General features: G+C 45.4%; 1 protein-coding gene across 1 annotated transcript; it reads right to left on the reverse strand.

Moving 5' to 3' along the window:
• Positions 1–1,844: 1,844 nt before the first annotated feature.
• Positions 1,845–11,229, reverse strand: hlfa (HLF transcription factor, PAR bZIP family member a). Its single transcript, XM_052049501.1, has 4 exons — positions 10,834–11,229; positions 7,897–8,268; positions 4,345–4,550; positions 1,845–4,141 (listed from the first exon to the last, which is right to left on the reverse strand). Exons 1-4 carry the CDS (start codon positions 10,940–10,942, stop codon positions 3,926–3,928), a joined length of 903 nt encoding a protein of 300 aa, XP_051905461.1. The 5' UTR covers positions 10,943–11,229; the 3' UTR covers positions 1,845–3,925.
• Between the last annotated feature and the right edge of the window lie 4,048 nt (positions 11,230–15,277).

Genomic DNA, 15,277 nt, shown 5'->3' on the forward strand with positions numbered 1-15,277 from the left:
ACTGGGGGCAATTAACTGCACTCGAAGCATATGGAAGAAATGCTCCAATGGTTTTCTGGAAGTGTTATTTGACAAGTGATCCGGGGTTTTTTTTTGTCATGTGGAGCCACTTCCTGTTTGTGTGTGTTTTTTTTTGTACGTTCCTGGCCTTCCCGCTGCCGTCTTCTCTTTGTGGTGCTACGATCTTCTCTTTCTCTTGCTGTCAATAAAAAGCATATCAACAAGCAGACAACTTTTTGTCATTGATTAACGCGCAACTTTTTTTGTTTAAAAAGACAAGTATTGCTGCCACCCCAGAAAAAAAAGGACAAAAACTTTACAGCGATAAATTTTATATCGTTAATTTGCTGGAGTGGCGCCCTTTGCTTTCAAACGCTGCTTTTAAGATAAGATATCCTTTATTATCTTTATTATTTTGAGCTGCATTCTAAACTCGATACGCCACACATTGGTTACCTTGACGACAACTATCTCCATTTCTTCTACCGGATATTCCCGACCATCGGTCACACTTCAAAGTCTTGAAATTTTCTCTAAAAGGGCCGAGTGTCCTAATAATGCGGAATGCTGTTGTGTGACTTTGATGAGTGGTCCGCTTGATTGACTGATGTTGCGCCGACACGCTTGTGATAGAGAGGAAAGGCGGACGTAACAGGACAGACGTTCAAGTGGGAAGGGTGAACGTGAAAAGGGACGTTAAAGGCACACAACTGGTCGGTGTCTATAGTACAGTATACAGTATATTACGTGCATTGTGCAAAACATCCTGAAAATGGCACCTCCGATGAGACGCGCTTACAAGGCACAGTTTAAACTCCAAGCTATCAGTTTCGCGCATGATCATGGGAATTGAGCAGCCGAATTCAAGCTCAACTAATTCATTGTGCTTGGTGATTTCGTTATATATTTTCCTTGTAATCCGGCGGATTACAAGGAAAAATTGGCCATTTTTCGCTCCTACTGCAGTAAACACAGTAAGGTTCTCCCTTTTCGCATCGAGCCTACAGAATTTGAAATGAAAGCAACCAAATATTTATATCTGTCTGTCTAGTTGCCGGGCAGAAAATGAGTCTGTTGCTGTGGAAACGCTGTGCGATGTCTGGTCCGTCTCTATGCTGACGACGTGGATGATGTTACATGGGCGAGGAACACCCGTAGCGCAAGGCACAAAAACAGACCAAAAAAAATGATGAAAGTCAGGTGGCTTACCACAGTGGCTAGTTTTTTTTCACCCTGACTGGTCATGATGCAACGCCACCAACAAACGCCACCAACAAAAAAAAGTCTTCAGTGTTTCAAACTTAAATAGTGTGACACAATAATACATGTCACCCATACTGCATTAAAATACATTTGTAAAACACATAGAAAACGTCTGCCAGATTTTCAAGCAATTTTTTGCGGGGGTATTTAACACAATTTTGGCGGGCACTGATCCCAGAATAGTTTAAAAAAAGATTTTTTATTAACTGATCAACAACTAATTAATGATCAAATGAATGGACAATTTTGATAATTGATTAACCGTCGAGAGACCTTGTCTAACTTAAAACGGTCCAAATCTGATGAATTAAAAAAAAGAATTCAGCGCTTGCTAAAATAATCATTAGTTGCAGACCTAATTACTGCAAATAGAAACATTTGAGTATTCTATAGAGCCGCAACAATTAATCCAAAAATTCATTACCAAATTAATTCCTGCACTGTCAATTTGAAAAAAAGTTTTGACATCCGATTTTCCGTAATAGTCCAACCCCACGTTTTTCATGACTACTTAGGCCTGTTCTTGCAATACCGCACGACTGTCACCAGAGGGCGTCATAGGAAAAACATACAGCGCGAGGTTTCTATTGTAATCTTTATTAATATTCTGGATCTGTTGTGCCTTTAAAATACATATTCAGTAAATGTAATAGGAAAAATACTGTACAAAACAACAACGTATAGATTTATAGGTTTTATATATAAACATCTCTTGTAACCAATATATCATCTCTGTAAGCGATTGGTTTGGTCTGCCACAAACAAGTCCGCCAACCCCCTGAAAAAGTAAAAATAAACACTTTCCTCCTTTTACATTCATGCCACCGTCTTGTCGGCCAGACGGGCGGCGGCGCCGGCGATGCAGACACTAAGGGGGGAGGATTGGGGCGGGGCTCTTCCACATGGGGTCAAAGGTCACGACTCGGGGGGGTACATGCTACGTTCAACACAAGCGGGGGTGGGGGGGATTAACATTTCCCCAAGAAATCAAAGAAATGGGGGAGGGGGGGGAATCATGCTGGAAAAAAAAAACAAGCGGCAATTGAAATGAGGGCGGAAAAACAAAAAAAAAAAAACCGAGAAAGATTGCAAACGCGTTTTTTTTTCGGAAGAGGGAAGTTGTCGACCAATTCAAAATGGAGAACAGCTGGTGGTTAAAAACATCAAAAGGTAGTAGTAGTAGAAGGTAAAAAAAAAAGTCATCCGTGGAATACGTCCTCATTGTGATGGCTTTGACGCGGCGGTGATGGAGGGGAGGGCGGGGGCGTAGAAAAAGGGAAAACAATTTGTCAAGCCCCTTTCACCCTATTTAGTTTGACATGTTGCTCGTGTGTGAAAAGTCACTGATACAAAAGAGTTCATGAGATTGTCAACCGTTAGCATTTTGGTTTTCCAGTCTTGACGCGACTGGAAAATCGCGCCTTCATATTGTGGTTGACGGTCAAAAAAATACAAAAGTAGAAGGGACGTTTCTGCTTCATGCAGACGACGAATGCGAATAAGAATACGAACGACGAGGGCAACAAAGCGCTTCGACTTGTTTCACAAGAAAAGCGGCCTGCGGCACAATTCATCGTAATGAATGCTGCAACACTCCAGGAGTTGTCAAAGTTGGAAACCTTTCATGATAATTAAAAAAAAAAAAAAAAAAAAAAATCCAAAACATTCGAAATTGAAGGTGACATCCTCGTAAGGAACCGCGAAACCCCCCCAAAACATTTTAGTTAAAGTGGCACTTTTTAATCTAAGAGTGTCCCAACATTTAAGTTTTAGAGTTCCAAGTTACGACTTGGAGCATTTTTTAATTTGTGTTGCAAATGAAAAATATGAGTTATGCGCAAGCTTCAACTATGCTTATGCTCCAGCGAATAATCATTTTAAAAAATTAGCCAGTAAGGTATTGCAATGCTCACACGCGGGTGACATTTTTTTTTCCAAGCCTATGGCTATAAATGATGCGAGATTTATGATGCTTTACTTTGTATTAAAAGACCCTCTGGTCATACTTAATTCGAATGAAAACTTCACAAAGATCCCCCAAAATTACTTTTCCAGTAACTTGTAAACACTGCCTCGAAAATGTTCACAAATTCACAGACAGTTTGCAGAAATTTATCAGAAAATGTCTACAAATGAAGCTTCAGAAATTTTTTATAGATATATCTACAATTTTAGAATATTTCCCAAATGACCCTCCTTAAATTCTCATAGAAATTGACCAAATATTTAACAGGCACGAACAGGCAAATTTTCAGACATGTCCCGTGCATTTATAAGAAATTTATCAGAAAATTCGCTAAAAATTGACAGAACATTTTCAGGAATTTTTCTGTCAATTTTTCCAGAAATGTACTGAACAATTTCCAGAAACGCGCTGGAATTTTCTCCAAAATTTACCAGAAAATTTTGCAAAAAAACCCCCCCAAATTAAAACAGAACAGAGTGCAGTAAGATTAGACTTTCCAAATACGGAATGTTTGACCGCGTTGCGTGTGACTTTTACTGACTGCGCGCTACGCGGAAAGCGTGAAAGGGGCTTGATTGTGTGTGCGTGTGTGTGTGTGTGTGTGTGTGTGTGTGTGTGTGAGTGAGAGAGAGATGGGTGATGACGACATAGTCCTTAAAGGGGCGGTGTGCGGTGGGTGGAGTTGAGGGGGCGGACTCACAGTGGCCCGTGCCTGGCCTGGTACTTGGCCACGACGTTCTTGCAGCGGCCGAGCTCCTTGCGCAGGTCGGCCACCTCCAGGCGCAAGGCGGCGTTCTCCTTCTCCAGGAAGCCCGCCCGAATGGCGATCTGGTTCTCCTTCAGCCGCCGCGCGTCCCGCGACCGCTTGGCTGCCACGTTGTTCTTTCTGCGCCTCGCCCAGTACTTGTCGTCCTGCAGGCGGACGCCAAACACCCAACAGCATAGCGTTAAAAGAATATGGGAGTGCGGGGTATAGTATGTCCAAAAATGGTTTTTAAATCGTGTTTTCATTATGAAGATCTGTGTGCCGAATTTTTAGGAGAAACAAAATGAATGAATTCAGTTTTGGAATAAACCAGTGTAGCCATGCGGCGCTTTGTGAGCGTGGCGCGGACCTTGAGGTCGTCGGGGATGAAGACCTTGCGGGCCTTCTTGATCATGGGCTGCGGCTTGAGCTCCTCGGGTGAGAACTTGTGCTTGCGCGGGTCAAAGACGGCCCCGCCCGGCACGCTGGACAGCGCCAGGTCGGCCGGGTCGGGCTCGTAGCTCAGCGCCACCTGGATGGACTCGGGATCGATGGGGCTGGGCGTGTCGCGCGACGCTAAAGGGGATAAAACACAAGCACGCCATTATTCCTTGGGTGGGCCGCATCGCCTTTGCTTCCCCCACCCCCAAGCAGTGTCTTTTTTCTTTTTCGTTCTTTGGGCCTTGCCAGGCAACGGTTGCTTGCATGTGGGGGTGCATCTTTGTGTTGTGTGTGTGTGTGTGTGTGTTGACGATTTTAAGCTTCTGACAGGCGCTAAAAACAGATGCCGTCGTGCCCATTAGCAACGAGGCTAACGGGCTCAAAGCATGCGATTGGCCAGATAGCGACTGCCAAACATGAAGTAGGCGAACGTAGCGATCGTCTGAATTGTCGTCTTCATATCAGCACCGCCGCTGAGCTAGCAAGACGTGGCTAACGATAAGCTTGCCTGTATGCGTGGTCGAACTTTGACCCCCAAACGCAAGGCGCTGACCGACGTGCGGGGGTCAAAGTGCGCGGGCTGAGCTAATCGCAGTTTAGCCCGAGAGTGACAAAGCTTTTTTTCATGACGTCCTACTTCAATGACAACAACAAGCAACTCATGGCAATGTTTGGTTTGGAAAAACAATCGATGCAGGGCTAATATATAGCAAGACGGAATTTGTGGTGTCATTTTGTCAGCATGCTCGCCAATCCAGCCTGGAAAGTCTTGTGACGACGGGTTGCAGCAGCTTACTTAGGACGATGCCATCTCAGTCGTCATGACAACGTTAACTAAATCGTCTACCACCTGCCAGAAGCGCAGACACACCAACACTGTGAGTTCCTTGCCGGAAGTACTCGACAAATCTAATCTGCTTTAAACACACACACACATTCATGTTCAACACACATAAATGCACACTCATGTAAAATGTCAGGTCAACTGTATTTCTAGAGCACTTTCAAACAGCCATCGCTGCATACAAAGTAGCAATTTAACATGCACAATAAACAGTAAGACAAATCGGTAATAAAGGCGGTAGAAAGCACCAAACAGTAAAACCAAGAACAAATCTAAGTCATGCTGAGTCGAATCCCAAAGAATACAAGTGAGTTTTGAGGAGGGTTTTGAAGATGGCAGCGAGGAGGCTTGCCGAACGTTCAGTGGGAGGTCATTCCAGAGAGAGGGACCAGCAACAGAAAAGGCTCCATCCCCTCTGAGCCTCAGTTTAGTTCTTGGTACTTCTAACAAAGACTGGTCCACAGACCTGAGGCGCCGGGCAGGGGTGTAGGGCCGGATGAGCTCAGAGAGGTGAGGTGGCGTAAGAGAAAATGTAAATGTGTGCACACACACGATTCGGGACGGGTGAGTACCAACCAATACCAGGTATCAGACAATTAATGGCCTTGTTTTGAAATATCAATTACTCGCGAAGGCCGCCATGACCATCTGCCGATACTCCAAAAAGCCAAAACAAAAATCTGACATGGAGTAAGTCCTCCTCTGCAGTATTTGGCACGATTCTGCGATAGATCGACAGACCGGCGATACATCATCGGCGTCAAAAAGAAAAGTCTCCCTGTTCGCAACATTTTTTTGTCATCGTTTTAAAAGGAGTCGTATCAAAAGACGTATTTTGTTGTGGCATCGGTCTGCAAAATAAGTCATTTCAAACCTCCCTCCACATGATGAACATGCACACGCACACACACACGTGAAACACTTCATGTTGTTGTTGTTGTTGTGGAGCTTAACGACCACAAGCAGGAACAAGAGTGCACGTGACACATGCCCGCACACATGCTTGAGTCCATGTGAGCCAGGACAAGTTGAGCGGAGAGAGCGAGCGCAAAGTGGGGGGTGGGGTGGGGGTGGTGTCGTTGCGTGAGAGCGGCTGGAAAAAAAAAAAGGGAGAGCGTGAGAGGACGAGGCGGGGCCACGGCCCGCCGCACATGCCGTCTGCATGTGTGTGTGTGTCACATGGACACGCACGCAGTAGGGAGGCGCGCGGCATGCACGTGACGGCGCGTGCCCACGCACACACACAAACGCGCGCGCGAGCACCTGGCGCTACTGGACACCCGGTGTAAAAACACAACACGCTGTTCCGAGCCCTTCCAGTCACGCACCTGCATACTGTCCAGTTTGGCGGCAAATTTGGCCGAGAGTCGCCAGCAAATCTCAGGGTACAAATAATGAACTGCTCGCCAGTTTTCACAAGAGGTTGAATATCTTGGATGTGTCGCCCACTCGCCTCAATGCGGCGTTGACATTAATATTGCCTTTGTGGAATTTAAATGTAGCAATCAGTCTGAGCCGCCGGCGGGGAGCGGCCATTTTGTCATTTGTTATCGGCGAAAAATGAGGTCACGGTTGCTCTGGGCTCAGGTAGCGACCGAGCGCGGCTCAGCTTGCGAACGTGGCACGATCAAACTTTGAAAACAGGTGAGCTGCGATTGGTTGTGACCTGAGCAACTGATCTCGTTTCCATTTGGCAGCAAGTGACAAAACGGCCACACCCTAAGATGGAGGACAACGGATTTTGCGGCTTCAATACGATTCGATATAGGCAATAAAAGGCAACGTTCATCCATATGCTGCGTTCGGCATCGGGAGACCCGCATACAAGCTTCGGTATTCTTGTCAGGAAATTTTTGGACTTGATTTCCGCTTTCAAGTATTAAAACGTGACAAATGACGCATTTCGAGTGCATCTCAGTTTTTGTTGTTGTCAAGGTGGCATTGAATTTTGATAGCACGCTTTGCGCAAGTTGTTGCTCTTGCTCCGATGAATCAAAATGACAAAGCCATTTTTATTTTGCTACGCGGTCACTTTCGCCCGCGTACACTCAAAACGAAAAAGTCATTTGGAATTTGGAGCATTCTGGAGAGAAACAAGCTTTTCATGTTGTGTAAACGTCTCGGCTGCCGTGGCAACACAAGCAACGACTATGATTCGTCCTTTCAATTACATGACGTCGTTCCATGTGGAAATGCGAGGAGTTGGACCGGATATTATGTTTTTCATATTTGCTTTTTTTTTTTTGAGTGGTAGTTTGGAGAAGCAGTCCACATTTTAGGGTGCGTCACAAACTCCATAATCGCCGTCATCGATGCATCGACCTCCAACAAGATCCAACAACATGTGACCAGCAGCAATCAAACGTGGTCGCCTGCAGCTTTGCACCAACATGGCAAGAGCCCAGCAATACAACACGCGCGCGCGCACACACACACACACACACACACACACAAAAATCACTTAAAAAAAAAAACGTGTTAGCTTGCCGAAGCAACGACAATGCACCCTGTGAGTATTTGCAATGTGCGAAAGCCAATAATTTGCTTTCCATCAAACGTGCCGCCATCTCGAGTCAGCAACCAATCACAGCTAAGCAGGAAGTCCGCACGGGTGTCGGTGGCGTGGGTGGTTGTTACCTGTGGCGTTGGGGCTGCGCAAGCACGTCTGCTGCTGTTGCTGTGACGGCACGCCGCTGTGCGCCGGGGTGGTTGCATGGCTGCTCAGGTCCACCACCGAGGGGGCCGCCACGGGGGGCTGCGGGGCCTGAGGGGGCGGGGGCACTTGCTGCTGCTGCTGCTGCTGTTGTTGTTGGTGGTCGCCTTGCGCCGTGTTGGCGGGAATGCCGTTCTCAGACAGGAACTCTTCCAGGTCCATGTACTCCAGCTGGAAGTTGTCGCCATCGTAGGGCAGAGTCTTGTCCCAAAGCGTCGGCCCCAGGAAGGCTGACTGTGGCGGGTTCGCCGCGCCGCTCTCATCCTCCAACTTCTTCTCCTTGTCCTTGCTGAAACCTGCGGCACAACGAACAAGAGTTATCGGCTACGCTTCACCCGGAACCAGAAGCCAATCGGTTACTGCCGATCACAAGTATATTTGAGCAAGTATGTTTTGCAAATGGTGGGTGTGGAAGAAGCCCTCAGCCAGGTCATCTGTGGAAGCCCACATTCTACACAGCTGTAATGACAAAGAGATGCCAGCGGATGGCGCCGTTCCTTGGGATTTGAGATCAGCACAGGTTTTGAGTAGAAGAAACGGATAGGCAGTCTCGGCTCATGATGTCAATTTTGACTTTGTGAAATCATGAGTGTGATCTAATTAAAGTATGTGTAGGGTGTCAGGACACTCAGCAGCGCCCCCTGAGAAGTTTGAACAAATTAGCCCCTCACACCAGAAATGGGTTCAATATTTGAAGACATTTTGCAATAATGTTGCCCGAGCAGTCCCACTTTGCACAATTACTGTCGCTGATATTCAATACTGAACATATAGCAGCATTTTAATCTTCCGTTTATTTTTCTTGAGATTTGATTTAAATTTGCTTGGCTTCCTTACAAATGCTTAGAATTGATTTTGCGCTCTTGCTTTTTTCCATCTTGTTGATAGGAGCGTGTATGTCTGAATATCACCGCTGTGATCATTTCAGGTGCCCTCACAGGGTGAATTAAGTATCCATCAGTCAACCTACTCTATCGTTACGAAAGCAAACATTAGTAATGCCATTGGAGATTCGTTTTCCCAAGGAAAACAGAACAATGTTGTTTATTGCGTCGCTTTTAGGACCTTTGAACAGGGGATTTCAGGATTATGGGTAATTTTTGAGGCATAATGAAGGTTTTCATTGAGGCCGATTACATTGAAGAATTTTTTTTCTAGGCTTCGCGAATAGAAACACGAATTGTGTACTTCATTCTTTTACGGAGGCGTGTGAGCAGGCGGCAGAAAGCTGTAATTTTCCAGAGTCTACTGCCAATTTCATGTTGTGCATTACAAGCGGGACAGAAGGGAATGGCGCCGACAGGTTCGACAGGTTTATTATTAGGATTTTCGCGGAAGTTCCAAAAAGTATCTGCGTGGCTCGTTCAAGAAACGCAATTCATTGGTGCTTTCAGACCAAAACAAAACAAATAATTTATAGTGTCTTAAGAGTGAAACGGTGAATTTAAAGTGGGGATATGTTCCAGGCTGGCCCATGAAATGTAACTAGAAAAACGAGACAAAATTGCCTTATTCCGCTTCTCCTCCTAACGATGCAGCATCTCTTGGTGCTTAGTACTGCCCGGCATGTTGTGGTACTACATTGACGGTGCGTCACTCTAAATTGGGACTTCCCTATATACAGTTACAACGCCCCCCGATAACCACAACAATGACAACTGGCTACACACCTCAACCTCGTCTTAAAATTTAAGTCCACACATCATGTGGAGGGCCTTAAAAGTGGATCACAGTGCAAACTGACATGATCGCTGCGTTGTGTTGCACACTCACAAAAAAGTGGACATCATCACACAAATCATCTTCAACATCAATGAGCTGTTTGCATCGCATGAGAACGGCACACAACTAATCGTCCATTTAATCAATTAATTTGATTTATTTGTGAGCACTTGTTAGTGGCTTCTGGATTTAAAAGTGCGTCCCTGCTGATGTGCAATGAACACAGTCAGTGTTGATAGGTTGGCCATATTTAGCCCCTTTTCACAGTCCCGCTTGGGATATTTTTCCACAAAAGGAACAATTCAGAAACAAGGCAACATTTGCACGCAAGAAATGAGTATGCTTCAATTCGGCACATATTTGGACAGAAACGACATGTTTTCCACTTGAATGAAATCTAAATAACTCGACGCTGAAAAATGCTAGGACCATAAAACCCGTTTTAAATCAAGTGATTGTCTTGATTTCACCCCCCCCCCCAAAAAAAAATTCTGTCCAATCTGATTTTTGTGGGGAACCATTCAGAGATTTGAACAGTGTGGTAGACATTTAAAAAGTCAGCAGCAGCTCCTTGTCTAATTTCTATAATTACTATTTTCTGCCATTGTTTGCGACACTCGCATTCACACAATCACTTGACTAAATGAGACAAGATCAAGAGCTCAAAATCAGAGCTCAAACGGATCCAATGGAAAATTAAAACCCTACAGTCAACGGCCTCATTCGAACATCTGTAATCAAAAATTAAACACGAAAGCGTCATTGAAAGAACGTTTTTGTTTGAAGAATACAATTTTTAAAAGTTTAATCCGTTTTTTCCCCCGAGGATTACGTGTGAGGCGCCCCCTACGGGTGACAAGAGGAATACGCGTAATCGCCATGAAGATGGATGTTGGACAGGTCGAAATGCGATTTCCCCGAAAAGGTAGCAAGGCACCTGCGACGAAAAACGACGGACGTTCAAATCTCCTTTTCGTCAAACTTGCCGGCGTAAATCGGCTTGTTTTCAGCTGGAGCCACGAGCCGAGTTAACAGCCAGTCTTATTTAGCTCGTTTCGGGTTATGAACCGAATAAATCGCATTCGGTTTGACCCCAATGGAGGCTGGAAAAGCAACATGTCAAAAGTTCGCTCGGGTACCTTCGTCGTGGCGGAAGGGCAGCTTCAGCGGGTTCTCCAGCAGCGACTTGAGCACGCCGTGCGTCGGCGGCAGGAAAGCTGCGTTGACAGGGTGAGGTCTGCTGGCCATTTTCTCCACAGGGCGTCGAAATCACGCTGCTGGGGTGGCCGGGGGGACTCGCGGACGGTGGAAAGGAGCTCTTGACAGCCTACAAGTGAGCTGGTTGGAAGGCTGGCAGGCGGGCGGGCGACGAACTGGAGGCGGAGGGCGGAGGCAGCTCAGCTTTGACTGACGGACGGACGATACGGAGGGGGGGAGAGAAGGAGAGAGGAGGCAGGCAAGAAGGGAGGGAGGAATCAAGCTAAAAGAAGCTAAGCTAAACCAAGATGAGCGAGGCTGCGCTGCTCTCCTGTCCTACCCCGCCCTCCCGGTCAGAACCTGCACACGGCGCCCATGTGCGGAAACTGTTGACGTCAAGTAGAAGAGGGCGGGGCCAGCGCGGTGACTCCTTCGGGGAACGTGGGAAAACAACGTTACTTCCCGACAAAAACAGAAATGTCAAACATCTTGGCTGTAGCGCATTCATCTATACAAATGTATAGATGGTATATATTTGTGGCGAACTACGGAGCCACAGACATGAAATAGGGAAAGGGTTTGAAATTGTAGCCACAATATCAGTTGTGGGCAGGAAGAAGGCCCAAACAGTAGCAGAAGCACTGACCTACATTTGCAAACAATTCTAACATTTGCTTCATGAAATCATACTAATTTGGTCCCAGGTTTTCTCTTGGCAGCTGTGGATGTTGGATTTAAAATAAATAAATGAATAAAGTCAGCCTATGTGTTGCCATGTTGATTTAATGTCCCCAAAGTCCTCACAGTCATGTTACCCTGAGCTACTGTCTTAACAACGGCACATTTTCTTTAACCAATGACCCACAAGTTCGCAGCCAAGCAACTTTCGTTCCAAACATTTGCACTTCTGCTTGAGTCCCAAACGCACTGTGAACTAATTTGATGTGACACACAAGAACAGTGTTGTGGCTGGTACACTTCTGAACTTGTCCTTTCCACATTTTTCCATTCACTCTTGGCCACAACACACCCCGCCAGTTCCCGAGGGTGAGTATGATCTACGCCTGTCACAGTTTCACTGCAATTGCCTCAGTCAATAAGAGCTAGCTTGACAGGAGTTTACAGAAAGACCATCTGATCATTTATTCCACAGCTGTTTTGAAAGATGTATTGTACCTCACTAGTCCACTCGGTCATCGATTTACTAGTACACTCACGCTGAATGGTCTTACCAGTGAGGACAAAGAGCATCCTTGAACATGGAGAATTGACTGCAGGAGTAACAAACTGCAGGAAACAAAGTATGGAAGAAATGCTCCAATGTGTTTCTATTTGAATATATGTTTTGACTGACAGGCACACATGTTTGTGTTGCCACCTTTCAGCTGCATTGACACACATTATCGATTGGGGGAGAAAACATGCATACATTTGCATTTTTCTGCAGACTTTCTAATGATGATGATGTTACAGTCATGACATAATGAAAGGTGTGAAAATGCGCAACAAGGAAGCACATGACATTCGCACGCGAGTGCCTGCGACCAGCTTGCAAGTGCTTGAGGCTTGCAGGTGCTCGAGGCGAAGGCTCTCGTTGGTGCGCGTCAAAGCTGCTCAGCCATACTCACCAAACTCGTTGGCATCCAATCACAATGCTATTGCTTGGTGTGTGTGTGTGGGGGGGGGGTGCAGATACATACCGTACTGTATAACTTTTCTGCACACTAGCTTTGGCATAAGACAACTACACGTTACTAGTTAGGCAAAACTGTGCACACTACTGGTACTGCAAGTAAAGTGCAAGATGTTAACTAGTGGAATTGCATTAAATGTGACGTTGTTCTTCTTGTGCTCAGAAATGCTACCGTGTAGTAGAAGACAATATAGGAAAAAAAGTCACAAGTGCACCAGTCCGACTAGTACACCCGAATCGTTCTACTAGTCCGCTCAATTATATCAACCTGCGAACTAGTAGATGGACAATTCAGGACACTCAAGACACTAATGCACACAAATAAAACAACTTTGCCTTACTAGTGATGTTTTTTTTCCATTTTGTTGTCAATGCTAAAAGGTAACCTCTTTGTAAACTTTGGCAAGAGACAAGTGTTTGACACTAACAGTTAGCCTGAAGCTAAGATGCTAGCAGACAATCTGAAGCTAATATGCTAACATTTAGCCTGAAGCTAGGTGAGTTTATTAAGTCAATCAAACTAACCCTTTTTTATGGTCACATACAACTTTACAAGCAGAGACTGCTAATACTTAACAAGAAACAATGAACATAGCAGTTAGCATGAGGCTAAGATGCTAGTCTGTGTGGAGGCTTGGATAGCAAGGGTTCAAAGGTCACACGGCGGCTTAGTCACATCGAAGTGGTCTCGGCAGGAGGTTAGCTCATCTTAGAATAGCATATTGCCATGAATCTTATTATGATGAGACACATGACAAAAACAAAGCCAGCGTTTGTGTGCGACCGATCATCTGCTGGAGAGCTTCTAATATGTCACGCCTCCTTCTTCTCAGGAGCCGGCAAATCAACAGAGTTTGCACGCACATCCACACACGCAACACCCTACCCCACCCACACATATACACACACACACAAACTGACTGATAGGCAAACAGACAGACAGATCCTCATACAAAAGATTTGCCAACCCTAACCCTAATTTAAAGCCTTATCCTTACTTTGAAACCCTAACCCTGGCTTGAAACCCTAATCTGAAAGTCTAACCACGTCTTGAAATCATCATTTGAAAACCCAATTTGCTTGACAAGCCAACAGGCTTCAACCCTACTTTGAAGCCATAACCTTTGTTCTTATTCGCATGCTAATATCATGCTACATCCCGCTTACTTCAGGCTAACGACATTGAAACATGATGCTAACTTCAAGCTATTTTCTGGCTAGCAAATGCCAGGAATCCATCAGGTTGAAAATCCCACTATCAAACCTGACTTCACAGCAACATCATGCTAATGTCATGCCAACCGCATACTACATCCTACTATCGTCCAGCAAACTACATTCTAATGTTATGATAATTTCAAGCTGCTGCTAGCTAATGAAAGTAATCTGTCACTACGAATGTAATTGATCTTTGCCCGATGTAAATAATTTATTTAGTGCAACCTAAAATGTTTAACGTCATTACAACTAAATGTTTTAGGTGAACTAAACTTTTTTTTCCAAATAAGAAAGATTAAGTTGGATTTATTACCTAACCCAAATATTCTTGAAGGTTTTGACACACGCACGATTTTTAAATGTTGGAACAAAGTCATGTTTTTTTTTCTTTTTAAGACATGTGATGTTTAAAGATGTTAATTGGGTGCATTTCTCCTCACGCTAAGTTACTGCAAATTTTAGCAAATGATCACTTCCTGCCAATTGAGGTTGAGGATAGTTGCCGATGCCTTCAGGGATATTTGGCCGTTTGTCTTCACAACAATCCGGCAGTCACCATTAGGCCGAGAGGTCCTTCCAAGTGGTGCCATTACATAACGCGCTACAATTGCAACCGCTCAGCTGGCCTCCCGCGACCAGTCCCGAGTGGCAGAGCCACAACAAGAGGCACCATTCAGCTAGGACCTTGTGATCAACTGCCGGAGATCATATCTTGATCAAAAAAGCGACCTCGAGGCTTTGTGCTGCCAAATTATTGTTGGGATTTGAAATTTGCAAAAAAAAAAAAGCATCCATCGAGGGCCGGAAGAGAGGTCGCCCAGTGACAAATTTGTACATTTCCTGTTTTTTGGGATCAGTTGACTTTCCTGCCACTCCCGTTCCAACACGTTCATGGAGTGTGTGAATGTGCAGGCAGATGTTTACATGATGTGTTTAAGTGGACAGATGGACACATACACGGACGGTGTACTGTATGTGAATGGACAGACATGGGTGTATATGTATTATGTTGTATGAGAATGTATAGACGTTTGTTGACGTTGTGAACCGCTAAACGAAAAGAGTTGAAGAGCAAAGTGTTGAAGCGAAAAGCCTTCAGGTAAATCTGCTAGCTTGATGCTAACACATAATGCAAAACACTATAGAGGTTGATGGGAAATTAGCATGGATATGCACAGAGGGGTGACCGGTCCCCGCAGAGTGACAAGCTGCCAAAACATAAAGGTGAGAGCAGCCGGGTCGCCGTTCTCCCGTTCTGCTGAGACAGATTCCGTTGACAGCTTGCGTGTGTGCGTGAGCAGGGGGGGTTGGGGGGGTGGGCGCACGCAGAGAGCGTGGAGCGACACGTTTGCAAACATATGTGGAGCGAGCGACCGCCCGCCCGCTACGCTTCCTCTCCTGACCAAAACAATAACCAATGCCATCGATGTGGCGCGAGGCCCAAACGCTTGCAAAAGAATTTGGACTGGCTGTGT

The sequence above is a fragment of the Hippocampus zosterae genome, chromosome 17 (assembly GCF_025434085.1).
Source record: "Hippocampus zosterae strain Florida chromosome 17, ASM2543408v3, whole genome shotgun sequence".
NCBI classification, from domain to species: Eukaryota; Metazoa; Chordata; class Actinopteri; order Syngnathiformes; family Syngnathidae; genus Hippocampus; species Hippocampus zosterae.

What these genes read in the sequence shown, in the direction of transcription:
- hlfa (XM_052049501.1), bottom strand. Translation starts at nt 10,942, where the DNA reads ATGGCCAGCAGACCTCACCCTGTCAACGCAGCTTTCCTGCCGCCGACG. An exon ending in GCGCAGCCCCAACGCCACAG is followed by an intron (nt 4,551 to 7,896) that starts GTAACAACCACC and finishes TATCCCCTTTAG; the next exon opens with CGTCGCGCGACACGCCCAGC. An exon ending in TCATCCCCGACGACCTCAAG is followed by an intron (nt 4,142 to 4,344) that starts GTCCGCGCCACG and finishes GTCCGCCTGCAG; the next exon opens with GACGACAAGTACTGGGCGAG.